Genomic DNA, 19,571 nt, shown 5'->3' on the forward strand with positions numbered 1-19,571 from the left:
TTGGCTTAATATCAAAGTTTGAGTTGATACACCTTGTTGTATTTAGATTCAAATTAGTCTTTTGTTTTTAACTAAGTTCAATTTAGTCTTTCATATCCTCAATAAGGTTTAATTTAACCATTTGTCATATTAAAAGGCATGCTAATATCAAATTTTGCTAGCATTAACTAAAAAGACTATTTTGAGTTATTTTATAATATACAGTAGAACATTTTAAAAAATAAGAGTAAACTAAAATTTAGAAAATAAACTACTTAAAAAAAATATAATTTAAACCAAATGAATCAATGTTTAAAAACCTTGATAGAACCGGCCGGTCAGACCGGTTGGATCGGGAACCGGTGGTCCAGCTAGTCTGAATCTTAAGTTGGATCAGTTATGCAGTCGACCCATTTCAAACCGGATTGAACCGGTCAATTTTCCGGTTTAACTGGTGAACCGGTGGGCCAAACCGGTGGGTCAAACCGGTTCAACCACTTTTTTATTATTATTTTTTTTAAATTTTTTTTAAAAACCACAAAAATAATAATGAAAAATAAATCTCTTAATGGAAGAACAAAGATTCTTATTAAATATAACGATGACCACTTGTTCTAATGTATTTGTTTATAATATATACAACTTAAATAACTTTTATAATATATTATTAATTTTAAATTATATATTTAATAATATAATATCTATGTAAATATTATATATATTATTTTGTGATATCAATTGCAAGCATATTATATATGTACATATTATTTATATTTTTAATTTGTATTAATATACTGTTTAACATGTAATTTTTTATATATTTTTTTGCAAAATAAAAATAAAAATAATTTTAAATAAAATAGAAAAATTGAAATTTAAAATAAAATATGAATTTATTAAAATTTATAAATATAAAATATATTTAATATGAATATTTTTTAATAAAAATAAATAAAAATTGTGTCATGCAGTTCAATTAATAATCTACTGGTTCAACCTTTGACTCACTGATTAGTACCTTAACCAGTTCGATGACTGGTCCGATTTTTTAAATATAAATGAATTGTTTTTCACAAACAAAGGAATCTTTTAAGGTTTTCGAAAGAATATTTTTGGTCCGAACATGAAATCTATTTTCAAAAAACCTGGTTATCTCCTGTGAACAACCAGACCCATAGACCATAGTTTGGATTTTTGTCTCAGCGGGTTTTTGTTTTCCCCTGTTATCTCTCTGTCACGCTTTGAAAAGACGTGTTTTTGTATCTTCATTAACATTTACATTTTGGTTCCTGCAATAATGGATTTGATGTTCCCTCTGAAACCCCCCAGTGTTATTCTCAAGGCACCACCCTCTTCATCTCTCTTGTTCCCTCTTCCTCTCAGGTTTCGCACCGTTTCTGCTTTCAAGCATGCCAATATTCAATGCGAGCTTGACTCCAGACACAACGGTGCTCTCTCTGGTGACTTCGACTCTCGCTTCCTTGATAGGGTATACCTTTGGTTTTTTTTTTTTTTTTTGGTTTTTGGGTTTTGTTCTTACTTCATTGACAAAGGCTTCATTTTTTCTTCTTCTTTTGAGGTGTATTGTTGCATTTGTACTCTTGTTGCTACTGTTATGTCTTTTCTAATGTTATAAGTAGTTTCCCTTTGGAGAATGGTAACTTTTTTATGACTATTTTTTGTGTGGTTTTTATTGTCTGTTCATAGTTGCCCTGAAAAAGTGGTTTTTATTTATTTATTGGACTCTTTTGTGTTGCATTGGTGAACTTCCAGTGCTTGCTTCCGTGGCTGTTGGATGTATGTGTTTGATGTTATGCTGGCACTGTGTGTGTGTTGCTTCAATTTAGGATTTTGAGGCATTGAACTAACAAAAGTCTAGGTTTTGAAGGACATTGCATAAGATATTGCCTAAGGGCGTTGTTGAGTTTGATGGGGGTGTTGATTGATTTGTGTATAGTTCTGAAAATTGCTGACGTGGCACAGATGTGTAGGTGGGTACTGAGGTAAGGGTGACAAATCAATTTATTTATCTATCATCCATCCACAAATAAATTCATCCAATCCATCTATTATGATAAAAATAAATAATGGATCGGATTCTATTCATCTATTTAATTTTATGTATGGTTAGTAATTCATCTACTACTTTTTCAAAATCTAATAGATTACAATATATATGTTTATTGGATTGAAATTTTAAAAGACTATTTGGACATAAAAAAAAAGTCTTGTAAATTTTAAAAGATTATATAAGAATATAATGACTTATAAAGAAAAAAAGAGAAATAAAATATTTTAAAAATAAAAATTATTTAATCTTTAAAACATTACATTTATGGATAGATTGGATATCCATCTATGAAAAAATTGTTAATAGATGAATTGGATGAATTGAATTTTTATGTGAATTTATAATGCATCTAAATGGATTAATGAATTTGATTTATTTGATCCATTATCATCCACTTAAAAAATTATTCAATCCATCCTTTTGCCACTCCTTGATTGGGGACAACAATCGTGAAAGTGTCGAGACAAACTGACAAAGTTTTGTTTGCATTGTGACTTTGTCTATTGAGCTAACTGAACTCCTTTTAGGAATTTGGTGGTGGAGTTAGCATTGTCGGCTTAAGAAGGCATGGTTAAAATAATGCTTGACTAGTGGAAGTCATGTCCTGCGAGTGCAAATTAGTTCTTGGTTGTCAGCTTTGAAACACTATGTGAGGTTAGGAAGGCATGACCGTATAGACTTAAGAGACCTAATAGATATGTTCACAACTGTATAACAGTATCTTTTATGACTCTCTTTGCACACCTAAGCCACTTGATAGCCATGACAACTCTAGGTAGCCAACCAATCATCATTAACCAATGTCATATCATCATGTTCTGTTAGTGAGGTTTATGAAATAATGATAGAAGGAAATTCAATTATGAATGTGTGTGCTTATCATGCTTATCAAGAATTGTTGGTTAAGAAAAGAGATACGTTACTCTAAAAAGAATGATGTATGGATTATTCTATCTGTGACTGTATGATTTTTGTGTGATTTTTATTGTTTTTACGTGTATGTGATCATATATGCTATCTACCTTTGTTTGGAATTTGGATAGTCATAATGATATAGAAAATTTCACCATATCATCTTTTATCTTCTTTCCCTGAATCTCAATACTCATGGAAGTATAATGTTTTCTTTATTGTTCCATTAGACTCATTTAGCATGCCAGCTTTTAGGATATATGGTTCTGTATTTGTTATAAAATGGTTTTGGGTCACTGTTCTGATGCAAATATAATGGCTGCACTACCCGTAAAATTAGTAGCTTCTTCTTCTACTAGGGTTTCACCCGAGTTCTACATTGATGTGATATGTTTCTAATTTATAGTCTATTCAGTCTGACAATGAAATTTTTTTCTAGCAAAAAGCACTAGAAGCAGCGATGAATGATATAAACAGTTCTTTTGGAAAGGGTAGTGTTACAAGACTGGGCAGTGCTGGTGGAGCTTTGGTGTATGCATCCTCCCATTATATGTCATCTGTCTCACAAATTTTTGAAAGACATCATTTTATATACCCTGTAACTATTTTCTGTGATTTACATCAGATGACATGATGGATTTTATATTGTCTTGAATGTTGCAGTGAAACTTTTCCTAGTGGTTGTTTGACGTTGGACTGTGCTTTAGGTGGTGGTCTTCCTAAAGGAAGAATTGTAGAGGTATTGCCTGCATACTTCATGTTGTCATTCTTTTCTTTTTGCCATTCTATAACCTATTTACATTTATGAATTGTGAAGAATGAGATATATATTTTTTGTAAGGATTAAGATTTCATTTAAATCTGGTTATGCAGTTTTGTAGCATGTAGGGTATCTTTAACAATTTTGGGTTATTTGAGGATTTTATTTAGGGTTGCTGAGTTATAGAGCTGTATTATCTATTTTGAGAGAAACAAGCACATTTCTAAAGGATCATAAATGGATTAATTGGTTGGCTTTGATCCGTTGGTTATAATCTGACTCAATTCATCTAAAATATCAAGTGCCATTCCTAGTTGTATGCCCTCTTCAGTCCACCAAAATTGGGTGCCTTATTCTATATTGTCCCCAAAACAGGATATCTGTTTTCTCCCTTTTCACGTCTTTGGATGTATATGCTAAGTTCATAACTATACGGCCTTACTCCATGAAAAATGTGTTGGCTGCCAAATCCCTCAAATGTGTCTTACTTGGCTATTCCTGGTTAAGACAGGCTACTGTTTCTACTTTCCTCATCTCTATTGCTCTTTATGTCAGCTAATCTCAGATTCTTTGAGACCATACTTTCTTCTTTATTCTTGAGTGCATTGGCATTCATGATCATATGCTTCCTGTTAGTCATTCTTCCACTCAGATTGCTCCCACACTTTTGATAGGAAAGAAAGTCAACCACAACCAGAACCAAGGTCCTTACAAGTCTATTACAGAAAGAAAAAAGCCCATTGCCTGTAATTAGAATTTCTGTTAACAGGTTGTAAGAGGTAGTTAGCAGACAGTTGGAGAAAAGTTTATAAATAATACCTTTAGAATGTGATAGGGGTTTATGTAACAGTACTAAAATGGAAAAGAAATCAGAATAAAGGAAAAGGCAAGGAATGGCAGTGATTGTATTCTTCTATCAGCAAATAGGTACCAATAGTAAAGGATGAGTACAGAATTAGAGAATATGAGGTGAGAGAGAGAAATCAGAAAAATACAGATGAGAAGAGAAAGAGACAATTCATCATTCTACACTACTCTCACTAAAGGGCAAAAGTTGTTATTATACTGCCAGCCTACTTTCCTTGCACGAAATCTCTCAGCCTAGTGTTGGTCATCTTAGTGCGTGTGCTCCTCCTGAGCAAAGCATTCTCTGGAAAGGCTGCCACGTGTCCTTCCTCAATAACTAACTTATCATTTTCTGCCTGAAGAGGAATATTCTCCTCTGGGCCCATGACAATGCTTCCCCCATTGAAAATAACCTTGTCCTCAAGGTTGAAATTGGGATATAGGTGGCTCATGTCCTCTGCATTTTCCCAAGTAGCTTCAGAAACCTCTTGTCCACTCCACTGAACCAGGACCTGAGGAATGAGTTGCTCTCCTTTAAGAATCGTACGTCTGTTGAGGACTTGTAGAGGTTGCAGCATGATACCTTCTTCATCAATAAGTAATGGAAAAGGAATAGTTGTTGCAGTGTCATCTCCCTTGAATTCCTTTAGCTGTGAAACATGAAAGATAGGATGTATTTTAGCATTGACTGGCAACAGTAACTTGTAAGCCACCGAACCAATCTTAGCAAGGATAGTAAAAGGGCCAAAGTATCTCATGCTAAGTTTTTGATTCTGTCGCAACTGAACTGAATGCTGCCGATACGGTTTCAGTTTCACCCACACTTTATCACCAATCTGAAAGTGTTTCTCAATCCTCTTCTTATCTGCTTGATGTTTCATGTACTGTTGGGCCCTAATAAGCTTGTTCAACAAAGCATCTCTGGCTAGTAAGGAATCCTTAACTGATTGGTTATCAGATGGTGACGGTTGATACCTCAATAAGCCAGGAGGGTCTCTGCCATAGACCACTTTGAAAGGAGTCATGCCAATGTTATGATGGAAGGAAGTATTGTACCAATACTCAGCCCATGGTAAAAAATTGACCCAAGTCTTAGGTGATTGTGAAGTGAAACACCTTAGATACAACTCCAAGGCTTTGTTGACAGCTTCAGTTTGCCCATCTGATTGGGGGTGATAAGCTGTACTCATGGCCAATGTGGTGCCTTGTAGTTTAAACAATTGCTGCCAAAATTTACTTGTGAAAGTCTTATCTCTATCAGAGACAATGGACTTAGGCATGCCATGAAGTCGAACCACTGTATTGCAGAACAGGTCAGCGACTTGAGTGCTTGTATAATCTGCTTTCAAAGGTTGAAAATGGGCATATTTGGATAACCTGTCCACTATGACCAGAATCACAGTAAAGCCTTTTGAAACTGGCAGGCCAGTGATAAAATCCATACTGATATCTTCCCATATCTGAGAAGGGATGGGCAAAGGTTGCAACAGCCCAGCAGGTTGCACAGCAGCATATTTGGCTTGTTGACAGATGGAACAATGTTGTACAAACCTGTGTATTTGTTCCTTCATTTTGGGCCAATAGAACTCTGCTTTCACTCTGGAAATCGTCCTTGCAATTCCAGAATGACCGCCAATGGGAGAGCAATGATATTCTTCTAGGATTTTGGATATCAAGGGAGACTGCTGTGGAATTACCAATCTGCCTTTCCAAAATAGAAGTTGATCCTTACTAGAAAGATGAGGATTCTGATTGTTACCCAGCTCACAATCCTGTAACTGCTGTTTCCAATACTCATCCGTGGCAATGTCGTGTTTGAGCTCTTGCAAAAACGTTGGCTGAGTTTCAGACCAAGCCATGTAAAAAGATCTGGACAAAGCATCCGCAGGAATGTTATCTTTCCCAGGTTTATACTCAATTTTGAAATCATAGCCAAGAAATTTGTGAAGCCATTGTTGTTGCTCAGGGGTTTGAATTGTCTGATCTGTTAGATGGCGCAAGCTACGTTGATCAGTTCTAATTGTGAATTGGTGGCCCAATAGGTAATGCCTGAATTTAGCCAATGCCTCTGTGATGGCATATAACTCCCTGGAATAAGCAGATTGCTTTTGCATCCGAGGGGATAGCTTTTTTGGAGAAAAAAGAAATAGGGTGTTTGCCTTGGCTGAGTACAGCGCCTATACCAGTCCCTGATGCATCAGTTTCTAATATAAAAGGCTGATTAAAATTAGGTAAGGCAAGCACTGGAGCTGTGGTAATGGCTTCTCTCAAGCTCTGAAAGGTCTTTGATGCAATGTCAGACCAATGAAAAGCATCTTTTTTGAGCAGGTTTGTTAACGGTTCAGCAAGAGCAGCATAATTCTTTATAAACCGTCTATAGTAACCTGTGATGCCTAAGAACCCTCTGAGCTGTTTGAGATTTGTTGGCTCTGGCCAGTTTAAAATAGCCTGCACCTTTGCTTTGTCCATAGAAACCCCTTTCGCAGAAATGGTATGGCCCAAATAATCTACTTGTTGTGTAGCAAAAGTGCACTTAGACAACTTTGCATACAAAACATGAGATTGTAGAAGCTGTAAAACCGCTTCTAAATGTTGGAGATGAGAGGACCAGTTGGGGCTATACACGAGGATATCATCAAAGAATACAAGAACACACTTTCTCAGTAATTTCTGAAACACCCGATTCATTAGTTGTTGAAATGTGGCAGGGGCATTGGTAAGCCCAAAAGGCATCACCAACCATTCATAATGGCCTTGATGCGTTCTGAAAGCAGTCTTGTGTCTGTCCTCTGGCTTCACAAGAATTTGATGATATCCGGACCTCAAATCCAACTTTGAAAAGAATTGTGCACCAAAAAGCTCATCAAGTAATTCATCCACAGTTGGCATAGGAAAATTATCCTTAACTGTGATGGTATTAAGGGCCATCAGTGCAAAATCTCCATGATCCATCTTTCTTCTTGACTAATAAGATTGGAGAGGAGAAAGGACTAGTGCTGGGTGTAATTATGCCTTCAGCGAGCATATCTGCAACCATCTTTTCAATTTGAGCTTTTTGACTGTGAGCATACCTATACGGTCTGACCTTAACAGGATTACTGCCTTCTATTAAAGGTATGGAATGATCCTGAAACCGTTGAGGTGGTAGACCTGAGGGTTTGGTGAAAACCTCCTTATAAGTATGCAACAACAAAACAAGTGCAGGTTCCAAATTTTGAGGTATTTCCTCACAGAATTCAGACTTGTTGTCAGATTCTTGTAGCTGTATAGAAAACACTTTAGCAATGGCATGAGTTTGATGGAGCCTTTTGATATGGTGAAACTGGGCTAGCTGAGGCAAGTTCTGTTTTTCACCATATAAGGTGATAAACTTACCATCTAGCAGAAATTTGAAGGCTAGAGCACTGTAATCAGCCACATGAGGGCCTAAGGTTGCCAACCATGCTGCACCTAGCACCAAGTCTGCTCCTGCTACTGGTAACAAATAGACAGGAAATTGGAGAGTGTAGCCTTGCACCTCAACTTGCAGGTCAGAAATAAAGCCTTCAGCAGACATTGAATTTCCATTTCCCACCATCACTTGGAAATTTGGGGCTGGTTCGGTTGGTAATTTCAGAAAGTGAGCAATCCGTGGCTGCAAGAAATTATCAGAACTGCCACTGTCCAATAAAATGTTTACTGGACAACCATTAATTCGACCCTGGAACTTAATGGTACCAACTCCACTATTGCCTTTTAGAGCATTGAAAGACAAATGATGATCAGTTGCATCCTGTGGTAAGCTGTCTACAGAATCAGTCTGAATCACATTGTCCTCATGGGTGCACTGCTCCTCATCAACTTGCAGGATCATGTAATGCTTGTTAGGACACCTATGGTTTGGGGAAAAACGTTCATCACAAGTATAGCAAAGGCCTTTTTCGTGCCGAATCTGCATTTCAGTGGGTGTCATTTTTTTAATAGGATTGGCCGGTTGGGCGAATGGTTTAACTGTGGGGGTAGGCAAGAGAGGGGGTTGGGAATTTTGTAGTTTAGGATATGTGTATGGGGTGGTCTGTGTGTAAGGTTTATATGGTGGTTGAGATTTTGGTTTGGGAATGTATTTTTCTTCAAAGAGTTTGGCTAAGGACACAGCCTTAAGAATGGAAAGTGGGTTTTGTGCTATAACTTCTCGTTTTAAGTCTGGTTTAAGGCCACTAATGAAGCAATCTAGGAGGGCATCAGGACTAAGGCCATAAACTCTATTAGCTAAAGACATAAATTCAGTATAGTAATTACTAACAGAATTTGATTGAGAAAGCTTAAAGAGTGTAGATCTAGGACAATCATAAGGTGAAGGACCAAACTCTAATTCCAAGGCTTTTGCAAATTGTTTCCAATTTTGAAAAGGTTGAGTTCTAGTAATCATCTGGAACCAAGGGATCACATCCTTTTCAAAATGTAGGGCAGCAATAGATAATCTATGTTCATCAGGTGTCCCATAAAATTCAAAGAATTGTTCTGCTTTAAACAGCCATTGCAAAACATTTTCACCATCAAAGCGTGGAAAATCAACCTTAACATTTCTCACATGGTATGGAGGTTTGGGCCCAGGAGGTGGATCTGAGATGTTTGTGCTTACCGTGCTAAAAGGAGGTGGAGTATGAGGTCCTTGATGAACCAGAGTAAGTCTTAGTTTCTCCAAAGCAGCTTCAATTCCATCCAAACGGGTAGCAGTTTGTTGATCTCGAGTGTCTAATAAGGCAGCAAAGTCATTGTCGCGTTGCTCTAACAGCTCTACAACTTTCTTCAAATCACGAATATCTGAGGTCACCTCTTTCATGCGAGTATTCTCAGCCATTTGCAGAAAAGTTGATGTAGCAGAATGAAAGCACCAATGTAACAGTACTAAAATGGAAAAGAAATCAGAATAAAGGAAAAGGCAAGGAATGGCAGTGATTGTATTCTTCTATCAGCAAATAGGTACCAATAGTAAAGGATGAGTACAGAATTAGAGAATATGAGGTGAGAGAGAGAAATCAGAAAAATACAGATGAGAAGAGAAAGAGACAATTCATCATTCTACACTACTCTCACTAAAGGGCAAAAGTTGTTATTATACTGCCAGCCTACTTTCCTTGCACGAAATCTCTCAGCCTAGTGTTGGTCATCTTAGTGCGTGTGCTCCTCCTGAGCAAAGCATTCTCTGGAAAGGCTGCCACGTGTCCTTCCTCAATAACTAACTTATCATTTTCTGCCTGAAGAGGAATATTCTCCTCTGGGCCCATGACAGTTTATGTGGAGTTTTATAGTATTGTTAAGGCTATTTTCCCTGTGTGAAAGGAGAGTGCTCCTTTGTACATTTCTAAAACATTATTTCATTTCATAATAAAGAAGTGGAACCATTCTTTTTACTTCTGTTCTCTCTCTCACTCTCACTCTTGCATATTATCATTACCATCAGTCTCTCTTCCTTTCTTTTTCAAAAGGATTCCTAACAACTTGTCTCCATTTCTCCCTTGCTCACTTATCAAAGGAGGCCATAACCAAAACCTGTCCAAAGTCCACCTTTAGACTCATGTCACTCATCTCCTACTCCATCAAAATTTCCTGCTCTGGCTCCTGAAATAGAACTACCTATTTTACTAGACAAAGGTATTAGGTCTTCTCAGAACTCTGATCCTCTTTATGCTTGACATTTGAATTATCATCAATTATCCCCTTCTGCCTTTGTGTCTTCTTTGTCTATACCTAAAATTACAGGTGAATCCCAGTCCATTTGGTGATAGATTATGGTGGGTGGATGAAATGTCTACTTTAGACTTGTTGTGGAGACTTTTACTTAAGTATAGGATTAAAACTGCTGCCAACATCATTTTCTCCCTCTTGGTCTGCCTGTTCCCAATTTTCGTATCTATTCCTTTCCATTTATATCTGTCTCCATCAATTTCTCTTGTGGTTTTTCTGGACATTTTTTTTCATGTCAGTATGTAGGTATGGTGGTGCTTGGGCTATATAGGAGTCTGTTCATAGTTTGTAAGCCATTTGATACAAACCACGAGAGCAAACTTATTTAAGCATTAAAAATGATGTAATTTTTCCATGCTTTATTTTGCACTATGTGATAGAATTGCTGGTTCTTCTATTTTTTCCCCCTTTAACTTATTTGTCTGTCAAGCTGACATTATCTACTATATCTATTTCCAGATATTTGGGCCAGAAAGCAGTGGGAAAACCACCCTAGCACTTCATGCTATTGCAGAAGTGCAGGTAATTCATCTATCTGGAGGTTTCCCAATCATTAATTTTTGATCATGAAGATTCACTTGATATAAACATGTTTTTGGGATCAATATGCTATTTTGTTATGATATGCAGAAGTTAGGAGGCAATGCAATGCTTGTTGATGCGGAGCATGCTTTTGATCCTGCATACTCTAAAGCATTGGGAGTGGATGTAGAAAATTTAATTGTTTGCCAACCGGATCATGGAGAGATGGCTCTTGAGAGTAATATAGTTGCCTTTAATATGATTGTGTAGGAATGGTTAAGATAATCTTGGCACTAGCAGGGTGTTGTTTGGTGTCTATAAATTGATTCAACTTTCCATATTATAGTTGCAGATCGGATGTGCAGATCTGGTGCCATAGATCTCATTTGCGTGGATTCTGTCTCGGCTCTCACTCCACGAGCTGAAATTGAAGTAAATTACTTTTCTTGATTTTATGTTCTTTTGTTTTATAAATTAAGGATTTCATTTCTTCCTAACTATATTTTTTCATATAAATGGATAGGGGGAGATTGGAATGCAACAAATGGGATTGCAAGCTCGTCTTATGAGCCAAGCTTTGCGTAAGATGTCTGGAAATGCCTCTAAAGCTGGTTGTACTCTTATATTTTTGAATCAAATAAGATATAAGGTATTTTTGCTTGATTAGTTTAACTTTCCATTTGGAAGACTGCATACATTTAATTATGATTTATGATTATTGTAATTTCCACTGCTTACTCAACCATAGGAGTTTAATGTCATATATGATTTGTTAAATATCTAGCTTTTGTTAATATGGTGTATTTTTTTGTATGTAGATTGGTGTCTATTATGGAAATCCGGAAGTGACTAGTGGTGGAATTGCATTGAAGTTCTTTGCATCACTTCGGCTAGAAGTTCGTCCTATAGGGAAGATAAAGTCTGTAAGCTCAATAACACTGTCATAACATAATCTTTTATATCATCTTAGACCTTGTTTCCTGTGGCCAGTCTACTCCAAAATATCAGTAATTTTTAATTTACATTGAAAGAATTATGTGTTATTGATATAATGTTTTGACTATAATTTCAAAATTGTTTGAATGAAGCACTACTCTACATTTTTGTTTTCCTTTTAGCCTAAAGGAGATGAAGAAATTGGCCTTAAAGTTCGTGCAAGAGTGCAAAAGAGCAAGGTAAAAACAATATTGTATATTTCAAAATTTTCCTTTTAAGAAAATTCTATTCATTTTTGTAACATAATCCGTTGAAACTTGACATTTATTAAACTGTCTGATTTTAAATGATTTGATATTTTTATATTTGTGAAAATAGAAAATGAAAACAGACAACATTCTGATTTTTCCCGATTTAAACAAACCCTATCATTTAGTCAATTCACCTGAAGTTTGGGTTCATTCATTCAACCAACACTATAGTGAGATGTTACAGTGCACCACAGTCAAGCTCAGAGAGCTCACAGCATAGAAAGAACAGTTTAAGTGGTGATTCTTAATTCAACAAGTATTTTGAAGAAAAACTATATAAATATTTAAGCTATTACAAATATTAACTTGTAGGAAACCTGAATTTTAAACTAATAGATTGTGTACTACTACTGCCAGGACAGCTTGATCATAGTTGAAGTTTCATTCTACCAAGCCCTTGCTGATGTATGTCCTGAAGAACACAATTCATAACTTTAGTGACTATAATTGTATGATTAGAGAGATATAAAACCATTCCCAGATCTCCACCTAATAAATTAAGCTTTTACGAGAGCTGTTCTTTCACATTAGTTGAATAATATGATTTAGTTGTTTGTTTGAGCTAACAGGATCATATATCCATCCATCCATATATATATAGAGAGATATAGATATAGATATAGATAGATAGATAGATATCAAGTGAGAGGAGAATATTAGGAGCTATTTAATCTGTCTTTGGTTCCAACAATGAGTTCATCATTGAAGGTGTTCTAAATTATTCTTAAGATATAGATATTATGAGTTTTTTTTTTGGCATTATAACTAATATTATGTTGTAATTTTCATTGACGTTAAATATGTTCTAGAGGTCCTTAACTTAATAAGTTGTAGGTATCAAGGCCATACAAACTAGCCGAGTTTGAAATTATATTTGGAGAGGGAATCAGTAAGCTGGTGAGTCTTGTAGCATAAAAGCTTTTACAACTGTTAGTTTAGTAAGTTTATATAATTATTTTAACTCTTCCTTCTGAATGCAGGGATGTGTTTTAGATTGTGCAGAAATGATGGATATTGTCTCAAAGAAGGGCTCTTGGTACAGCTATGGAGACCATCGGTACTTTCTCTACTCTTTGAAGCTGAGTATTTGGTTATTTTATAATGTCTTTCATTATTCTGTTTCTGTATGTATATGTCCTCCAAATTAAGTACTTGACAATGCAATTATATATATATATATATATATAATGGGAAGTTGATCAGAAAGTAACTAGTTTGCGAAACAAAAATTGATTTTGTTTTTCTCCGTTGCCTTGCCTTTATTTTGCCCCTTTACTGTCTTCCCAATTTTTTGTCCAAATGGTCAGGGGGGTTGTTGTTATATGTGAGTTTGCATGGTTTAATGTTAACCATCCAATTTGTGTCGTGAAACAGGTTGGGACAGGGAAGGGACAAAGCTGTACTATACTTAAAGGAGAACACAAATCTTTTAGGAGAAATTGAAAAGGTTGGCGGATCTGAACCTATTCTATGCTAATATTGACCGTAAAATTAGATCTGATGCTGTATATTCTTGTCCCTTAAAGTGACGAAGTGCTTGCGTGCTTGCTGCATTCATTTGGCTTTATACAGTCTAGTAGAGTTGGATTATTTAATGATCTTGCCCAGAAAACTTAAATGCTATAATTTGGGCGACCAATTTCATTTTTGTTTTTAATATTTTAGTCTCCAATGCATCTGATCACCTAGTGATGGATTGGTTATAATCTATGAAGCCTAGATACTCCCAAAATATAAAAGTATCGGTATCGTACTTGTGTTGGATACCAATACTCCTCAAATCCTTCTGGATACGTATATGAAAATTATCCGATCATTTTTTTTATTTATTTTTTAACCTTTTTTTCTCAGATACTTCTTGAATACTTATTGGATACTTCTACTAGGTATCTGAAAAGTATCCTTAAGTGTTTGGTACAGTTATTATTATTATTTATTTTTTTTCATGTTCTGTAAAGATTTGGAGTACATACTCCTTTATTCATTCTTTGAATAAAAAAAATGGATCCAAAAGGGTAAAACTTATAATCTTTGCAATTTTGATCTCCAACCCTAGCTATTAGCATCACCAGGGTGCAATCATGTTAATATCTTAACGGGAATTTGGTCCATGGCTTATCTACAGCCAGGAAGAAGTGAAGCCTACAGCCTACTAGGATGGACAATTGTTGTTTCTCTTGTTTGGAGTCATCAAAGGTCTTAGTTAAGGCCAATAACTTTAGTCATTAATGGTGTGACTTGAGATTTGAGTTTTGGAGAAATATTGCTCAAGTGTAAACAACCACTCAACAGAGTGTGTGTATATATATATAAGCATGTATATATAACACTCCCCCTCAAGCTGGAGCACATAAGTTGTATGCTCCAAGCTTGGAACAAATGAACTGAATCCGAGGCCCTCTAAGATTTGACCAGAATGTCAGCAATTTTGATTGGAATACATGTTATGCACTACATAGGAACACCATATGTATTGACTTTGATAGACTATGTGGGTAGTATTTCTTAGGCAAAGAGTTTATGGTGCAACTTCCTAAATTCTTAATTCCTAACAATTCTTTTCAGTTTGGCCTTCTTAGTTATTGCCAATTAGTTTTCCTCATGTCACTCTTGAGGACAAGGCTGAAGTCAAAAGGGAGGAGGCAATGTTAGGACCAACGAGTTTAAAGGACAACTAGACATGAGGTGTTACAACTTATTACTCAGTCATCTAGACATGAGGTATTACACCTTATTACTCTGTCGTCAGCCTAAATTTGGCAAGTATATAGAAAAACAAGGATGGTTTGCGATCACATAGAGCTAGAAATAGGATGAGGATTTGTCATATGTAAGACTCCTTTTATGGAGATACGGGTGGGTATATGGGTCAAGGTCTGCGGACCGGCGTGTTAAGCCCGTGGCCCGTGTGGTACAGGCTTTTTTTTTTTTTTTTTAAATCTGTTCAACTATATCAAATTTTAGGCTTGACTCGTGAAGTCTGTGGCCTTTGCAAGCTTAATTTGCAAAGCCTATAGGCTAGTTTGTTTAACAATAATATATTTATTTTATCTTTTTTAAGACACAGACTTTGATATTTAATTGGTATATTTGGACTTTTAAATTTTCAAGACATTAAGATCTTGATGTTTGAATGGTGTATTTGAATTTGAAATTTTTTAAGACATTAAAATTTTGATATTTTTGTTAGAATGCATAATCATTGATATGTTAAGACTATGGTCTTTTACATAAAATGTTTGATTTTATTATAAATGTATTTATATTTCTTTTTACATATATATATATATATATGTATATATTCTTTTTCATGTTTCCATAACTTAAAAAAGGAAAGGAAAAAATCCTTCAATTTGATTTTTTTTTCCCAAAGTTTTATATTTTCATTGAACTCTGGCCCGTATATCCACGGGCTTAGCAGGCCTGATATGGGCATGAAATTTTTGACGGTTTATTTAACGGATTGGAATTATCGGTCTGTTAAAAATGTGGACTTTGCGAGCCTGGCCTTAAATGAGCTAGATTGGTCCGTATACTCATTAAATAGTAATTTAAAATTAAATTAAAATAAAAGTCTCTGAAAATAAGAAGAGTAACAAAAAAGCTTTTCTTTTTACTGAACAAAAAAGTTTTCTATTCTCAGTGATTGCAATTGAATAGTCACACTCAAAGAAGGGATGAGAGAATATAAACTAATCGAGAGTGACAAAATTGAAAATCTCATTCTTAGTGTACTTTTATTTTTATAGAGTAGATCCTTCGAACCTAATACTTGTTTTTGTTTTGAGGTTTATTATGGGTTTTTTCACGTTGTGTTTTCCTTCAGCTTTGTGGCTGCTTTTTGAGGATACTGTATGTCTGTACCCTCTCCTGTTCTTTCCCTTCCTATCTAATAATAATATGTGTCTTTGTGGACTATTTGTTTCATATTATTTTGTACTTGGTTTAGATGAACTGATCATAAAGATGGGTTATCTTAGTAACTAGATTGCTGATAGTGTTAAATTTGTAAGCACTTGCATCAACACGCTTGTGATAGTGAACGAGTATCATGATTTTACGGTATAGGAGTACTAGCAATACTCACTTTCACACCTTCTTTCTAACATATTTGCCATCGTTGGTTAAACATTATTGGAAACTACAAAATTATGGGTAAAACTCAATAAATACGATGTGAAACCTATAAAGATTTGTGATTTCCAGGAAGTTTCAGTCAATAATAAATAGTGTATTAAAGAGCGTGTTGATTAAACATCATTGGAAATTATAAAATTGAGTAAGATTTGTTAAATAAGAAGTGAAACCTACAAAAAATTTGTGATTTCCAATAAATTTCAGTCAATAATAAATAATGTATTAAAAAAAAGTGTGTTGCTAGCATTTATGCCGAAATTTTTAAGTTTCACAGGTCCTGTATTCAAGATAAGGGTGATAGTATTATAGAATAATGAAAAAGAGAATGAATTAATTTGCAGGTAGTTCGGTCTTCATTGGTTGATGGAACTAGCCAAACAAACCTTGCATACATGAAGAATAGTCCAGTGCTTCATCATGATGACAACATACTTGAGGAAAGTCAATGACTAGTGACTTGTTTGGGTGACAGATTCCAACTTCCAGAAGCTGGGAAATTCTTTCTTCACAACAATTGGAAGTGGAGGTGGCTTTGATGGTTACACCAACCATTTATTGGCTCATCCATCCTGCTCCATTGGAAATTTTAAGGAAACTGGATGGCATGAGACAATACAAAAAAAGGGTAATAGTGAACTTCAAAAATGATTATGAAGGACTGGTTTTTCAACTCAAAATATTCAGTGAGTCCCAAATAATGTAATCTAGATTCGATATTCGATTCTCATTTATTGGTATTATTGTTTTCCCTCTGCATGCATTGTTAGTTTTCTACTTCTTTTGGGTTGCTGAGCCATTGAATCACTTGGTAATAGTAAATAGTAGTAGTAATTAGTGATTCTACTATGATGATCAAGCCCACATATAAACAGTAATTAGCATAATAATCTATAAAAGGAGCAAACCACTTTAATGTAACAATTTTTTAAAAAGGTTACAGTGGCTGATTATGATTCTTCCTTGAATTCAATAAGAGTAAATTACTGAGGTGTCTTGCATTCCATTTATTGTAAATATTTTTTTAAGCAAGATATATACAAGAAAATTAAATATTATTGAATTCATTTTTTGAATTAACTATACATGTATGGTTTCTTTATTAATTTGAACAGCTAATCAATGTATATATTATCTTTGATCCCTTGTACATCTGAAAATATGTAGTAGTTTAGCTTTATCCGTTGGGAATAATTGTTAGATTGAGGATATTCCTCAGTGTATACAATTCCTACCTAGATGATAGGGGTGTGCAAAAAATTCAAATTGATCCGAACCGATCCATAACTGACCCGATCTATATTGAAAAATCCGATTCATTTTGAAAAAAAATTCGAACTGAACCACTTTATAAAACTGGTTCAGTTATCCGATCCATTTTTACAAAGTGGATCGGTTCAGTTCGGTTTGGTTTTCTAAAAAAATCGATCCATATATGAGTAAAAAAGTGGATAACTGCACCGTACCAAACCGATCCAATTTCAAAAAAACCGATCCATATTTTAAAAAAACCAAACTGATCCACTTTATAAAAAATGGATCGGTTAACCGATCCACTTTTATAAAATGGTTCGGTTCGGTTTGGATCGATTTTTTAAAAAAACAGATCCATAAACACCCCTACTAGATGATATACAGGTTGTCTCTATTCATTTGGAATGATATATCCAACTTTTACGCCTCAAAAAACAAATTTTATTTTTGGGCAAATATGCAAAGTGATTTATGATTTAGTATTTACTTTTCTATTTTTTGCATTTTTTTTCTTCGATGAAATATAATTCACTCCTATTAGATTGATTTTTACAGGGAAGGTGATACTTCTGATCACGATTTTATGTCCAAGATAGTACTAATACCATTAACTTAGGGAACTCATCTATGTGTGCAATGACTTTTAATCTCCACCCAGTTTGCAAATATTGATTTTAAGAGGTAGTACAGGTTATTTTTGTTATACAAAAGAATTATTTTATTTATTATAATTTTTATGAATTAAATTTTAATATTTAAAATAAATTATCAATAAATAAAAATAATTTTGAATCATAATATAAATTATTTATCATAAACTTAAAATATATTCAAACATAATATTTATTATTATAGATTTTAGTTATATATAATAAACATTTAGCTTGTGGAATGTATATGCTAAAATATTAATTTGTTATTATTTTAGTATCTAAATATATCAATATTATCAATTTAGTTGTGCATTTTTTTTTAATTTTAATTAATGTGATTATCAATTTTTATTTTTAAGATTTATTTAATATTTTCTTAGGTTTAAGAACTAGTTAACTTCTATATATTAAAATTGAACTTTTATCTTATGGGAAGCATTTTTAAATTTTTTAAAGAGTGTTTCTAGAGACTTTTAATTTCTTATATAATTTATTTCTTTTTATCATATTTATTTGTGAATTAAATTTTAATATTCTGAAAATAAATTTAACAATAAAGCTTTTGAGGTTTTTTTAATTTCTTATCTAATTATTTTTTATCATATTTATCTATAAATTAAATTTTAATAATTTAAAAATAAATTATTAATAATTAAAAATAATTTTATGTCACAATATAAATTATTCATCATAAATTTAAAATATAATTTATTTATATATATTTCAAATATAATATTTATTTATATATATATATATATAATTTATCATAATAAATATTTAGCTTGTACATGATAAATCTAAAATGCTAGTATATAGTGCCTTTTAAATTGAGGTAATATTAGTAAAATGGTTATTTATTTTAGACTGACTATTATTTTTCATCGTGAGTTCACAACCTCTGTTATCACAATGACAAAATTACTAATTATATTCAATTTAATTTCAACTGAAGAGACTAGTCTTGAAATTATACATATAAAAATACCTTAATTAAAGATACATAGATGTGTATTTTTAATTTTTTTTATGAAATATGTAATATCCTAAATTTTCTATTAATATAATGGTTAATTATTATTTATTTTTATATTTATGGAGATTATTTTCTTATAATTATTTTAATTAATTAAATGAGTTTTATAGAATATTTTAGAGGTTTTCAATAATTATGAGTATGTTAATTAAATAATAAATATTTATGAAAATTATTTTGTATAATATTTATTAGAGAACTATGTATTCTTATGATATTTCTATAATAAGTATTTGAAGAAATTATGTGTTATAATTGTAATTATTTATATATTTTATTTTAATTATAATTGTGTTGGAAGAAATAAATATATTTGATATATATATATATATATATATTTGTTAATTATTAATATTTTAAATTTTAGCAGCCTAGAATGAGTCGTTCTCAAATTGGAACGGGGCGTTCCAAACCACCAAAAAAGTCTAAAATC

The 19,571-nt window shown here is 33.5% G+C and overlaps 1 protein-coding gene across 2 annotated transcripts; it reads left to right on the forward strand.

Moving 5' to 3' along the window:
• The first annotated feature begins 1,086 nt into the window (after window positions 1–1,086).
• RECA1 (recA DNA recombination family protein) lies at window positions 1,087–16,957 on the forward strand. 2 transcript variants are annotated; one of them, XM_020346696.3, is made up of 13 exons: window positions 1,088–1,468; window positions 3,402–3,493; window positions 3,626–3,701; window positions 10,755–10,817; window positions 10,926–11,055; window positions 11,164–11,249; window positions 11,341–11,466; window positions 11,636–11,740; window positions 11,936–11,992; window positions 12,899–12,961; window positions 13,045–13,121; window positions 13,439–13,511; window positions 16,543–16,957. In XM_020346696.3, the coding sequence occupies exons 1-13, from the start codon at window positions 1,277–1,279 to the stop codon at window positions 16,648–16,650; spliced, it is 1,248 nt and encodes a 415-aa protein (XP_020202285.2). In that variant the 5' UTR covers window positions 1,088–1,276; the 3' UTR covers window positions 16,651–16,957. The 2 variants fall into 2 exon arrangements, with proteins under 2 accessions (XP_029131001.2, XP_020202285.2); XM_029275168.2 differs by lacking the exon at window positions 3,402–3,493 and having other exon boundaries at window positions 1,087–1,468.
• Window positions 16,958–19,571: the final 2,614 nt, after the last annotated feature.

This window comes from Cajanus cajan, chromosome 8, assembly GCF_000230855.2.
Source record: "Cajanus cajan strain Asha chromosome 8, NIPB_CcT2T_4, whole genome shotgun sequence".
NCBI classification, from domain to species: Eukaryota; Viridiplantae; Streptophyta; class Magnoliopsida; order Fabales; family Fabaceae; genus Cajanus; species Cajanus cajan.